This window comes from Parus major, chromosome 23 (genome assembly GCF_001522545.3).
Source record: "Parus major isolate Abel chromosome 23, Parus_major1.1, whole genome shotgun sequence".
Taxonomy (NCBI): Eukaryota; Metazoa; Chordata; class Aves; order Passeriformes; family Paridae; genus Parus; species Parus major.
The window spans coordinates 759182-772914 of NC_031791.1; the positions used below are offsets into that span (position 1 = coordinate 759182).

The 13733-nt window shown below is 53.1% G+C and overlaps 1 protein-coding gene across 1 annotated transcript; it reads right to left on the reverse strand.

Annotated features, from left to right (window-relative positions):
• Nucleotides 1–466: 466 nt before the first annotated feature.
• On the reverse strand, nt 467–12239 carry OPRD1 (opioid receptor delta 1). The gene is made up of 3 exons (XM_015649002.1): nt 11837–12239; nt 5265–5614; nt 467–4563 (listed from the first exon to the last, which is right to left on the reverse strand). Exons 1-3 carry the CDS (start codon nt 12088–12090, stop codon nt 4031–4033), a joined length of 1137 nt encoding a protein of 378 aa, XP_015504488.1. The 5' UTR covers nt 12091–12239; the 3' UTR covers nt 467–4030.
• Between the last annotated feature and the right edge of the window lie 1494 nt (nt 12240–13733).

Here is a 13733-nt window from a genome sequence, read left to right on the forward strand (position 1 = left end):
TGCTAAATCCTCATTTGTATTTAAATTAAAAATTTAATTTGGGCCAGAATTTGAGCTGCTAGGCTTGTAAAATATATCTTGATGACCAGTGGCAGAAGAGCTTTTTGGTGACTTGAGCTTGCAAACAATCTCAGCTAAAGGGCTGAGGTGAGTTTTTAGAATTTGAATTTAGAACATGGAATGGCTTGGGTTGGAAGGGACCTTCAAGCTCATCCAGTTTCATGCCCTGCCTTGGGCAAGGACACCTTCCACTGTCCCAGGGTGCTCCAAGCCCCACTCAATCCATCCATGGACACTTCCAGGGATCCAGGGGCAGCCACAGCCTCTCTGGGTATCCTGTGCCAGGGCCTCCCCATCCCTCAGAGGAAAGAGTAAATTGAGAGGTAGTTTCATCACTCCCCAGACCACTCCCCTGAGCCAGATTCTGCTCATTTTTGATGTCTGGGAGTCACAAGAAAGCTGGAAATTGCTTCCTATCGCTGATTTTATTTTACTTTATTATTTTAATTTTTATAAAGCAGGGTTTCTGTACAAAAATGCCACTGTAAGGCAAAAATCCCGAGGGTTGGAGCTGAAAATAGTGGCTGAAGTACTTTGTGAGATGCTATGGATCCAGCATATTCAGCTCTATCACACTTGGAGAAGCTGCTGTAGTGGGAGGTGTGACGGGAGGCCTTGGGGTCACTTTAATTTCATACAGCTATAGACAGACATACATATATATAGCTATAGACAGACATATATATTTATAAAAGTACACAAAGAGTTCCCTCCAAGCATCCTGGCTACAGCATGGCTCAGTCTGGGCAGGCAGGATCTCTCAGTGCTGTTTCCCTGAAGTAGGATTTGTCCCCAGTTTCCCAGCCCAGAGGAGGGGCTGGAGGAGCTGGTTTTTAGGTGGGAAGAAGCTGAATCAGCCCCCAGATCCCTGCTGGGATGCTGCTGGAATGGGATGATCGAAGTCCATGTCACCCCATATGCTCTGGTGTGCTGCTTGCCACCCATTTTTCCCAGGAATACTCTGTTTTTCTTTAAGGAAAGCCACTGTCTTTGCTGTGTCCTGGGCTCTGAGCTCTGCCCAAGCATGGTGGCATTTTACAAAGAAATTACTTGAAGCATTTAACCCACTTTAAGGCCATGGCAGTCACATTTTCCAGCATGCTAGGAATTTGGCAGATGAAAAAAAGGCCCTGTGGGGCTGGGAAAAGTGGGGGCTGAGCTTTGCAGGGTGGCCGAGCTGCTCGTGAAGCCCCAAGTCAACCTGCAGCTCCCAGCACTCATAGGTGGGGTTCTTGGTCCCCACACCACAATGACATGTCCTCAAAGAGGGGCAAGGATGCTCCATCCTGCTGGGGTTCACTTCCCCCATGTCCCCCATTTGTCCCCGTGCTGTTGTGGGAAACACTGCTCTCTGTTGTGCCATTCCCAGCTTCCAACATGGGGTTGGTTTTCAGGGGATACTGAGGCACTGGCTGAGCTAAGACAGCTTGAAGATGTCAATGGTATGGGGACATCACATATTTTAAGGGTGCCCTGCAATTTGAGATATCAAGCTGGAATTCAGCTTCATGCTGGAGCTTAGAGTGAAGTCCAAAATGTCCTGCTCCACAGCATGGGACATCCCACCCCTGCAGGAACATCCAGCCTGATGGGACACGCTGAAACCCCTCCATGGCTGGGCCCTCACCATCAACCAGCTCCAAACCCACCACGTGCTGCTGAGGGTTCTGCCCCAGGGTGGGCAGGGGTGGAGAGCTGAAGGATGGTCTCCAACTCCTGGATACATTAGTCTTTCTTCTCACAGAGTCTGAAGCTCAGCTTTATGTGACCCTTGGGATTTCCCCCCAGTTCCTGCCCTGGAACTGATCGTGCTTTCCCTTATCTGATGCTCCATAAGCAGATGGGCTTGTGGTAGCAGGGGGTGAGAAGCCCAAAGTGTGGCCATGCTGGTAGTCCAGGACTCCATTTATACCTGCAGAGGGATTCTGATGAGGCCTGGACGTGAGCTGGAGACGTCCAGGTGGATACAGCACTGAGCAGGAGGCTTTGCCTGTGGCACATTGACACGGGGCAGGCAGATGGGGAGGACCATTCACATGCATTGGCACAATTGATTCGAGACCCCAATGGGCAATGTCACCCTTTTTGATTCCTTTGAAAGAGAAATTGGTTTGGACTACCTCATGGGCTCTGTCTTTCTAACGGAGAGGGCTTCAATTTCCACAGTTCTGGAGAAAGGTGGGGCTGGTGAGGAGAGGTGATGACTTTTATTAGTCTAAACCGATACAACTTGAGACACAAGCCAAGCTCTGCATCCAGCGCATGAGCCCCAGGTGCATCTGGGTGCTCGCCTGCTTCCTCCGGGTGTATCTGTTCTCTCAATGCTATTACTACTTCCTCTGATCATCCTCCTCCTTGGGCTGGCCGACCACCTGGCAATGCCAACGGGAAGGTGAGAGGAAGGAAAAGTGGTGGCTCATGAATGTGGCGCGGGGCTGGAGGGGCGCTTCAGGGAGCAGGAGAACCCATTAATTATCGTTCAGCTGCAGATAATGTGGTCAGGAGGTCCCTGGATGGTGGTTCTTGCAGGATGCACTGGGAGTTGCAGTTCAGCTATCCCTTTGGAGGGATGCTGTTCCATACAGATGAGAGCTGAAATCCTCAAATGTCTGCCTCCTGTGGGCTGTGGGTCCTTTCTAGGTGCCTGCACAACCTCTGTCCCTGCTTGGGGAATTATGAAAGGGAGGTGTTCTTTTTGAGATTTTCTAAGTAAAAAAACCCACAACACCATTCTATTGTTTTTGTCTCTGCTATGAAAATCTGGGCTGTGCTGTTTTTCATCCTCCTGATGGGCAGGGGAGGGAGAGCCTTTGGTGCAGCTTGTTATTCCATCCTAATTACTTTAGCACTGTGAGAAGCAACTCAAGTTCCCACAAATTACTCCCTTAACAAGGTTCTTCTTGGGCTTAATGACTTCATCAGTTCCCTGTCACCCTGGGAATTTGATATTGGCACAAGGACATGGGGGTCAGCTTCAGACCTGCCTGCTCCATCCCCTGGCCACACACATTCATATTCCTAGCATCACATCCAGCTCCAGGACAGCCTTAGCTGCAGTCAGAGGTCTCTAAACAACACAGTAATGACATTAACAGTAGAAAGTTTTCCCTGGGAACAATCCCAGTTTGAGGGACTCCAGGAGAATTTTTACAATGGGTCTGGAGCTTTTTCGAAGCAGTGTCTCTGAAGTGGCATGAGTTTCTCTTCCCATCTCCAATTGTCTTTTGGACACAGCTCACAGGGGGATGGAATGAGGTCCCGTGATGTGGCAAAGGAAATGGCCTCAAGTCATTAGAGGGGAGGATTAGGCTGGATATTAGGGAACATTTCTTCACTGAAAGGGTTGTCCAGTCCTGGCACAGCTGCCCAGGGCAGTGGTGGAGTAACCACCACTGGAGAGATTTAACCATCACTGTGTGCATGTGGCACTTGGAGACATGGGCTAGTGGTGGCCTTGGTGTAGTGGTGGAAGAATAGTTGAACTTGATGATCTTGGAGAGCTTTTCCAACCTGAATGATTCTGTGATTCTATCATCACCTCCTGGCACAGTTACCTTCTGCCATGTGAGTGTTTCCCCTCTTGCTGTCAGCTGTGGTGTCATCCTGCCCCATGCAGGAGGAGAAGCACATGGACATTGCAGTTCTGGTGCCCTGGGCTCTGCCAAAAGCCATGTGTTGGAGGGTGACAGCCCCTGCTGGGTGTTATTGATTGAGATGGTGGCAGCAGTGGAGCTCACTCACCTCTTGATATGGTCATCTCCCTACATCATTTGGTGAGTCCCAATTCTCCCATTTTTCTTTCCCAGGATGAAAAAGGTTTTTGCAGTCAGCCTGTATGCAAACCCAGCAGTGTTACTGAGCAGCACCCAGGCCATCACTGCTACAGCTCTGTGGTGGTGACCTGGGTGACTTCTGAGCGCAGCTCATCTCCGTGTCCCTGGCAGCCCTGCTCTGGGCTGCCCACGTCTAGTCATACTGGCTTGTTGCAGGCTTCAGAGGGGGTGCAGGTGGAGACGTGCTCCCTCGTGGTGTTCCTGGCACGGGAGAAGCTGTTCTGGTCCACGCGGGCTCGGAAAGGCAAGCAGAACTCTCGGAAGCACCTCTTGAAGTTTTCATCCAGGAAAGCATAAAGGACAGGGTTGAGGCTGCTGTTGGTGTAGCCCAGAGCGATGCAGAAGTGCAGGCTGGCCACCACGTAGGGGTTCTTCTTGTCTATGTCCACCAGCGTCCAGACGATGACAAAGATGTGGATGGGTGTCCAGCAGATGATGAAGGCTGCCACCACCACCAGCACCATGCGTGTGATGCGCCGCAAGTTGCGATCCTTCTCCTTAGAGCCTGAGAGGAGCCGGACACTCTTCAGGCGAAGGATCATCAGCCCATAGCAGATGGTGATGACCAAAATGGGGACCAGGAAGGCAAAGATGAAGACACAGATCTTGGTCACAGTGTCCCAGTAGATGGGAGGGTCAGGAAACTGGAGAGTGCACAGGACCATACCATCTGAAGGAGAAAGGAGGGTCAAAGAGGAATCTGGTAGAGTGTCTGCTGAGAATATTCTGCCTTCTGCTCAGTTATGGCTTGTTAAACCCCCAGGGAGATGCATTCCTGCTTGCCTGCTCTTGCCAGAGGTTCCCCAGGAGCTCTGTGCCATCAGACCCCTGTCCACAAGACATTGAGGGGATGCAGTGACCCTGGAACCTTTTCTCTGCGGAACTGCCTGGGCCATTCAAGGCCAATCCTGCCTTCTCCCAACCCCATGGGGGGACATCCTCATCTCAGATACCCATGTCACCCTCCACTGAAATCTGTCAATTTCCTTGAGATGCCCTAGCAGTCAAGGGCCAGCATCCCCACACAGGAGCTGCAGATCTTAGTGTGGGCCACTTAGAGACCTTGAAGCACTCCTGGGGGCTTTTTTAGGCACTTGATTTGCATCCTAGGAGGTGGGGAGAGGCACTGGTTAGACTAACAATGGGGAAAGGTGTGGGATCCCTACCCTTAAGTGGAACGGAGGACAATTTCTGGGACAGTTTCCAAGATGGGAAATAACACCATGATGCTTTTTCCAAGACAGGGCACATTTATGGTGTCATGGAGAGGTGCCCACCACTGACCACACATCTGCTACAGGACCAGTTTGCCTGGTCACCCCTGGGATGGACTAATGGAGCAGGAAGGGACGTGTCCCCAGAGACACTTGCCTTTTGACTTGGTGACCGCCATGACCATGATGGGCACCCCGATAAGGGAGGAGAGCACCCAGATGCAGACATTGATGATCTTGGCTTTGGCAGGCGTGCGGAAGTCCAGGGCCTTGACTGGGTGGCACACAGCAATGTAGCGGTCCACACTCATCATGGTGAGGGTGAAGATGCTGGTGAACATGTTATAGTAGTCAATGGAGAGCACAACCTTGCAGAGCAGCTCCCCAAAGGGCCAAGTCTCCATGAGGTACTTGGCGCTCTGGAAGGGCAGTGTGCTGGTGGCCAGTGCATCAGCCAGCGCCAGGTTGAAGATGTAGATGTTGGTGGCTGTCTTCATCTTGGTATACCTGGGGGTGGCAGAGAAAGGACATGCTACAGGTGGTCAGGGCACTTGATGTGATGAGGAAGGGGCACAGCCTGTCTGCTCACAAGGTGACACCAGCCTTGGTGGGCAAGAGTGTTGTGATGAACCTTTCTGCAGCACCCATGTGCTCAACAGCTTTCCAGGTGCACCAGGGAGCACACTGAGGAAGCACATGCAGCTGTTGGAGCGAGTCCAGGGGAGGCCACCAAGATGACTAGAGGGATGAAACACCTCTGCTGTGAGGAAAGGCTGAGACAATTGGGATTGCTCTGGGGAACAGAAGCTTTAAGGTGACTAATTCCAGTCCCTGAAGGAGCCCACAAGAAATATGGGGAGCAACTCTTTACAAGGACCTGTAGTGACAGGATATTTGATGGGATATTGGGAAGGAATCCTTCCCTGGGAGGGTCATGAGAATCTGGCACAGGCTGCCCAGAGAAGCTGTGACTGCCATGGAAGTGTCCAAGGCCAGGTTGGACGGGGCTTGGAGCAATCTGGTCTAGTGGAAGGTGTCCCTGCCCATGGTAGGGGGTGGAACTGGAGAAACTTTAAGGTCCCTTTTAACCCAAGCCATTCTATGATTCTGTACTTGTGTGTTGAAGTCATAGAATCACAGAATCAAAAAATGGTTTGGGTTGGGAGGGACCTTAAAGCTCATCTCATTTGACTCCTCAGCCACACACCACATCCTGGTACCTGAGCAGAGGATGACATTCACATGTGCTGAGCTGGGACCTGCAGAGCATGGCTTGGCCCCTGCCACAATGGTTTTCCTGCACCTGACCAGGGAAGTGACATTCCATGCCTGCTTTTATTTGAAGGAATAAAGAACTTTCCAGAGAACTCAATCCTCCAATGAGATTGATTTGCTCCATTACCCTGAACCAGTTGCAAAATATCCTTTATCCCCTCAACCCTCCTTTATCTTATTTTCCAGATAGTAAATTGTGATTATCCAGCCTGTTTCCCTGTCAAGTTTGCTTGCAGAAATTGGATCGATTACCCCCGGAAACCGGCCATCTGGAAGCAGCCCAATTAGCCAGCCTGGAGCTCCAGAGCCTTTGGGGAAGCCTGGCTGTATCCCCCAGGGCATTTGGGAAGGGCTGACTCTGCTTCTGGTTCTTGTCACACCGTGGCAAGAGAAATGCCTGGTCCCTCATGTCCAAACCTTTCATGAAGGGATGAAGCAAAGCTATGGCAGATGCCAGAGCAGCAGGGATGTGTGTGTGTGTCTGTCCCAGGAACATCCAGTCCTGCAAGTGTTGGTCAAGGGGATGCTTTGAATGGCATGGTGGCTTGGAAATACATACCGAGGGATCTGCTGGCCACCCCCAAAGGGCAACACACGTGGGGTGGGAGTGGCTCTGTGGAAGACTGCTCCTTGCTTCCCAGGCTCCCTTCCAGCAAATCTCCATTGCTCAGAGCATCCTCCTCAGCCCCAAGCTTTTTTAGATATACCCTAATTAATTAACATCAGGGTCAGTTCACACAAAACCATCTCTGTGCATGGGTAAACCTGCCTGTACCAGCACTGGAATAAGGCATGGAGGGGGTAGATGACATCTTCATTGCTGGAATGAAAAGACTTGGAGTACTTATTGATAAAAAGCAACTTTTTACATGAGTGATAGGGGCAAGACCATTTTAAACTGACAGGATAGGTTTGGTTCAGATATGAAGGTGGTGAGGCCCTGGCACAGCTTGCTCAGAGAATCTGTGGCTGCCCCATCCCTGGAAGTGTTCCAGGCCAGGTTGGATGGGGCTTTGAGCAACCTGGGATAGTGGAAGGTTTCCCATGGCAGGGAGTAGAATGAGATGAGATTTATAGTTACTTCCAATCTAAAGCATTCTAGGATTTTGTGATAATTGGCACAGCTCATCACATGCTGGGGGCACATGGAATAAACTGAGGTGGGGGGATTAACTGGCTCCCATCTCAAGTGGTCCTGCCCTGGCTGGAGCCCAGGACAGCAGGTTGGTGTGGGAAAGAGGCTCCTGGGATTGATGGTGGTACCAAATCCCTTCCCCTTCCTCCATCTCAGCAGGGTCAGGAGAGTGTATTGGTGGGGCCAGAGACCCACCAGGATCCACTGTCAATTGAACTGGCAGCTGGAGCTGAAAAACTAATTTCTTTCTGGGAAAAAATAGAAAACAGCAGCTTAACCCAGCTCCAAGAGCATTCCTGTCTCCTTCACCATGGCTGCAAATGGCAGCCCATTGCCCAGGGGTGGAAATACTCGAGCTGAGCTTTTTTTAAAATTTAAATATGGCATTAAAAATGTCTTGTCCTTGAAAAGTCCTTTTCCATTCTCTTTAGTGTTATTTTCCAAGTGCTTTTGCAGAAAAGTTTCCTCCCAGGTTAAACAAAAAGCTGAGAATTTGTGATATTGTCAGGTTTTGCCTCTCCTATGTGAACAGTCAGTTCAGGCAGATTCACAAGTCTTTGTTCTCTGTATTTTGAGTAAAACAGTAAAAAAAAATCTGTTATTCATTCCATGGTCTCCCAGATGTGCTTGGCTGTGCTGGGTAAGCACTTCCCAACCCCCTGCCAGATGTGCCAGGGGTGGGGGACTGGAGGGCCAGAGCTCTCACCCATCCCCAGGCAGGATGGGGCTGGTGAGGGCAAAGCAGAGACAGGGACCAGTGGGATAATGGAGATGATTGGGATGATGATGGAGATGACTGGGATGATGATGGGAATGTCTGGGATGATGGGTTGACTCTGACAATGCATTGGGCTGGAATGACAGGGATAACTGGGATGAGGATGGAGATAACCTGGGTGATGAAGGTCATAACTGGAATGATGGGGTTGACTGGGATGAGAGGAAAGACTTGGGATGGTGATAGGGATGACTGGGATAATAAGAATGGCAATTTAGCCTCCAGCAGTGGGGTTTTGGGGCAAGATTTAGCTCCCTCCATATCTGGGCTGAGATTTCAACCCCCTGCACAGGGTGAGGCGTCCATTCTGGTGAGCCTCCTGAGCTGCAAATGAAACTGCTGCTCCAGGAAAGGTTTATTACACAAATTAGAACAAACCATCCACTGCTGCTGATGGAGCTCCCCAGGCTGCCAAACCCATTGCAATTAAGTGAGTGCCTTGATTGGGAAGTTATGCACTTGAACAGAACAATCTGGGAGGTGTTGATGGAGAGAAGAGATGGGAGGGGATGGGGCAAGCACAGGGCAGCTCTGCACTCCAGTCTCAACTCCCAAGTAGGGATGCCCTCTCCAAACCTCTTGGAAAATAAATAAGTGAAAGAAAAGTGAATAATAAGTGAAAGAAAAACTCCTGGAGCTGCTAAAAGCTGCCTCCTGAAAGAGCCTGGCTTGACAAAGCCTGCACCCAGCTGTCCCTGCAGCCTGTGTGGGAGCTGGTGGGGGGCTGATGGGCTCAGTGAGGATGAGGGCACTTGCAGCCCCGAGCTCACAACTGCAAATTGCTTCCAGGAGTATTTTTAAAAGCATCTGACAATGCAGGGGGCATGGTAGTGCTGGTCAGAGCTGTGGTGGAGAGGGTGCTGGGTGTGCTGGGCTCCCTCCAGGTGTGTGGATGGGTTTGGCTGCTCTGGAGAGAGATTTATTTGGAGTTTGGCTGTGCTTGGCTCACAGCGTGTCCATTCACAGAGCCATGTACAGGCCAGGATGTGCTCCAGCTGTGCTTCCAGACTGCCTGGACACTCTCCTGGACCCCAAGGGCACTGAAAGGTGGCACAAGGAGAAGAGCACAAGACAAACACCCAGAATCAGCCTGGCAGTTCAAATCCGAGCTGATCCCATCTCCTAGCCCTTTCTTGCACAGACACAAGTCTCCCCTAGTCCTGGCCTAAACCCTGCTGACACGGAGCAACTCTGGTGCAGACCCCTGGGAAACTCCAGGTGGCTTTGGCCATGGAAGGGGCTAAGGCACATGTCCCTGCAGCCCCTCCCATCCCAGCAGCTTGGAGGATATTTGCTCATTTCATGGGAGATATTCCCCATCCCTGGAAGTGTTCAAGGCCACCTTGGACAGAGCTTGGAGCCACTTGGTCTAGTGGAAGGCAACCCTGCCATACGTTGGAACAAGATGCCATAGGTAGTGGAACAAGATGGTCTGTAATGTCACTTCCAACACAAACCACTCTGTGTTTCTCTGATTCTATGTTTAATTCCATCATCAGCTGGAAAATGGGGGCCTAGAAGCTGTGGTGATGGGATCTGTGGCTGTCAAGTTTGCTAAAGCCTGACTAGTATGCAGTTACTCAGTGAGTAAAATAGGGAGGATGCTGTTTGCACATGAAATCACTCTCTTTAAAATGCCTTCTCTCTCCTCTCTGAGGAGAACCAGCTGGAGGGGGTCTAATAACACTCATCCCTCGCCCTGACATTGCTCATGGTATCTGTCTCTGCTGCAATTACCTCAATTTGCTTTTTCAGACCAGGGCTCATTTTTAATGACACTTTGAGTGGATGAAAAATCCCATTAGGGGTTAGGTCGGGTCAGTGAGTTACTCCTCGAGTCCATTCACCACTGTTGACCCCCTTGGATGGTTAAAAAGACACAGCAGAGTCCCACAGAGAGTGGGGGGCAGGGGCAGCAGAGCCTGATAGCAGGGCAATGGGCACTCCAGGGTGCCCATTGACACATTTCAGGATAGTTTCCTTCCCACTGGTGAGTCACCACATTTATTTGTGCACAGGCAGTGCCAGGCTATGCTGACCTCCTGTTAACAATACCAAAAGGGATGGGGTATTGAGGGTTAAAAATCGGGAATTTGGGGGGTTTGTTTAAATCCAGCCACCAGCTCTGGTTTGGCATTAGGGTATTGGCCAAGCTAGGGTTACAGCACCACCTGAGGCAATGGGAATTGGAATTATCCCACAAATTCTGGACCTACAGGACCAAGCCCACTCCAGTGCAGAGGGTGTGGCTGCAAAACCCAGGCACCCAGTGAGACCCCTCTGCTCCCTCCTGCCAGGCTGGAGGTATTGGGGTCTGTGTCCGCACAGAATGTGACTGCAAGCACAGCCCCATCCTTTGCTGCTGGCAGGGCTGTGGAGGAGTTCTGTCACCCCTCACTCCTGCCGCTGGTCCTGTGCGCTACGAAACTTTGCTTTATGGTCCCATTTTCCATGTCAGCCCATCTTATCCAGGCAGGACCAACCAGTGTCTCAGACAAAGGGACTGACAAGATTTTGTATCTTAGCACAAGTGCCTGGTTGGATGCAGCAGCATCTTGCCATGCCCCATCTTTAAAATGGGGAGCATTTGGGTCATGTTGCTTGTCCTGGGGTGCAGAGACCCTGCAAGACCCAGTCTCTGCCCAGGGAAAGCCTCACCACAGGTGCTGAGGTCTTGGATGGAGCCAAAGGTCTCTTGGCTGCTGGAGATGGTACACACTGAGGGGACCAGAGGACAGCTCAGCTGTCGTGGGAGATGGGGCTGGGCCATGCGGTTTCTCCTCTTTGTTAGAGAAAAACAGAAGTCAGGCAGCTGCAGGAGGTGAACAAGAAGGAACTGGGAATGGGCTGGGTGGGTAATTCCTACTGATTGGGTGGGGTGGCAGCAGTGGGAACCCATCAGCCCCTGTCTGGGGGGCAGGGGGGTCTGGACCCACCCTGCAAACAGGACGGCTCCCAGCCTGCAGCGTGACCAGCCCTGCAGCTTCTCTTCCTCACAAAGAACAAGGGGCACCCGCCTGGGGCTGGGCTGCGTCCCCCATGCCCCCCCCACCCCCCCACCCAGCACAGCCCCCGTGCAGTCCCCGAGCTGCTCCAGGCACTCGTGGCCTCTGCTTTCACCCCTCGCACACCACCTGCTCCCCCCGCACTTGCACAGCTCGCACACGTACTGCTCTCACACACAGCACGCCCATCTCCAGGCTGCCTACACTGCACAGGTGCACACCGAACCCTGCCCCTGCTGCCGGCGCACACTCGGTGCACACTCACACCTGGGGCAAACTCACACCAGTGCAGACTCGTGCCCGCTGCGCACTCACAACCGCTGCACACCTACTTCTGCTGCTGCTGACACACAGCACACACTCACCCCTGTGCACACCCACTCAGTGTTACCGTCTCACACCTTCCATGTGCCGCACACTGACCCCTGGCACCACCTGGCCCCATCGGTGCTCTCACACACACCCAAAGTGCCCCAGGCTCCCTGCGCACTCCCTCCCAGCCCCCGGGGGCAGCGTCCGGGGTGCGCAGCTCTCACCTAACGATGCCGTACATGACCAGGACGTTGCCCAGCAGCCCCACCACGCACACCACGGAGTAGAGCGCAGTGATGACGATGGCGATCAGGATGGATGTGGCGTTCTTGGCCCGCTGCGGGCCCGTGTCGTTGAGCCCGTGTCCAGGCAGGGGGGCCCAGGTGGTGCCGTTGCCCCAGGGGGTGGCAGTGGCCGTGGGCAGCACCGAGGGCAGTTCCACGGGCACATCCATGGTCACATCCAAAGGCAGCTCCATGGCCCGCCGGCGGCCGTGGCCCCGCTGGAACCGCCGGGCGCATCCGAGCGCCGCGGGTTCGAGCCCCGCTCCCGGCCGGTGCCGCCACCGCCGCCTCCCGCACCCGCGCGGGCCGGGAATGCTTTATAAACCCGCGTGTCCCCCGAGCCACGTGGGGCCGGGGGCGGCCCTGCTCTCCCGCCCGCCCCTCTGCCTGTCTGCACTCCTCCCCTGCCCCCAGATCCCTGTCTGCTATTCTTCTTGCTCCCTACCTGTACCCCCCATCTCCGCCCTCCTCCACCTCGGTCGCTGTCTGCCTTTCTCCATTCTCAGGTCCTTGTCTTCTCTCCACGGCCCCGTTTTCCCTGCATCCCTGTCTGCCTCTCCCCATCCCTGCCTGACTCGCCCCATGCTTCCATTTCTGCGTACCTTTCCCCGCTACAGATCCCTCCTTGCGCCCCCTCCTCCACGGCGCCCCCCCGCCCCAAGCCTGTCGCTCTCTCTTCCCATCCCTGCCAGCCTCCCCTCCCGGTTCTTGTCTTCTCCGCCGCTGCCTGACCCTCGCTCTTCCCAATCCCTGCCTCTTTTCCCACCACCCAGTTCTTTACCTGCACCCCCTCTCTCCCATGCCTGCCTCCACCTCCCCTCCCCTCTTGCCTTCTTAATCCCTGTCTCTCCCCCCAGCTCCTCCCAGTCCCTGCCTGTCACCCATCCCCGGAGCCGGCGAGGGTCCCTGGACTGGAGGGGGAGCACGATGGTTCCCGGCGCTATGACTCTTTCGGGTTTTCTTTGTATGAAAGCAGGGGGACAAACAGCCCCCTTGTCCACAAAGCAAAGCCGGGGGGGTCTCCAGTTCCCCCTTCCCCTCTGCTTTTTCTTTCTCCTTCACTCTCCCCACCATGTGTTATGAGGTTAGAGGGCGTTGAGAAGGTCTGGGAGGATGTTACAGGGAGATTCAAGAGGGATATTGTGGGGTGAGGAAAGGAGCTGGAAGGGTGCTGGACGGAGAATGATGCAGGAATGCTGAGGAGGGATTTGGGGACCAATGTTGGGGGGAATTTAGGAGGAATGCTTGGAAGGGAATAAGTAGGGATGCTGGGGGCACTAAAGAGGGTTTCTGGGGGGCTTAGGAGGAGTGCTGCTGCAGGCTAAGGGAATTAGGGAGATGCCACAGAGTAAAGATGCAATTACAAACCCAGCAGCAGCACCTGCTTAGCAGAACTGGGCTTTGTGGGATGTTAAGGGTCACCCTCCCCTTTCCAAGGATCCTTTCCAACCTTGGGGCAGGACTATGTTCCTCTGACAGGGCTCCCCCCTTCAGGGTCTGCAAAGCTAAGAGGCAGGAGCCTTATTTTTCCTGGAGCCCCACTGGAGGTGGAGGCTGTGGGTACACACATTTGGGGTGTACTCATCTATTTGCTTTTGGGATGGATTCATTCATTGCCCTGGGACAGCACTGGCTCAGGCAGAGAGGATGATTTGCTGCAATTTTGGGCACATTTGGCTGCAGAGGGACTGAGCAGAGGACACAGGACACAGAGGAGAGGCCAGCAGCCTGTTCAACCCTGGAGATGGGGTTTTCAGTTGGCGCAGAGCTCTGCCAGCATCAAACTCCTGCAGTGCTGAAGCATCCAGACATTTTATCAAGAGCCTCATAAAAATGC

Coding starts and splice junctions, on each gene's coding strand:
- OPRD1 (XM_015649002.1), bottom strand. CDS start 12,090: ATGGAGCTGCCTTTGGATGTGACCATGGATGTGCCCGTGGAACTGCCC. Junction 5,615..11,836: donor GTCATGTACGGCATCGTTAG/GTGAGAGCTGCG, acceptor TGCCACCCCCAG/GTATACCAAGATGAAGACAG. Junction 4,564..5,264: donor GGCGGTCACCAAGTCAAAAG/GCAAGTGTCTCT, acceptor TTTCTCCTTCAG/ATGGTATGGTCCTGTGCACT.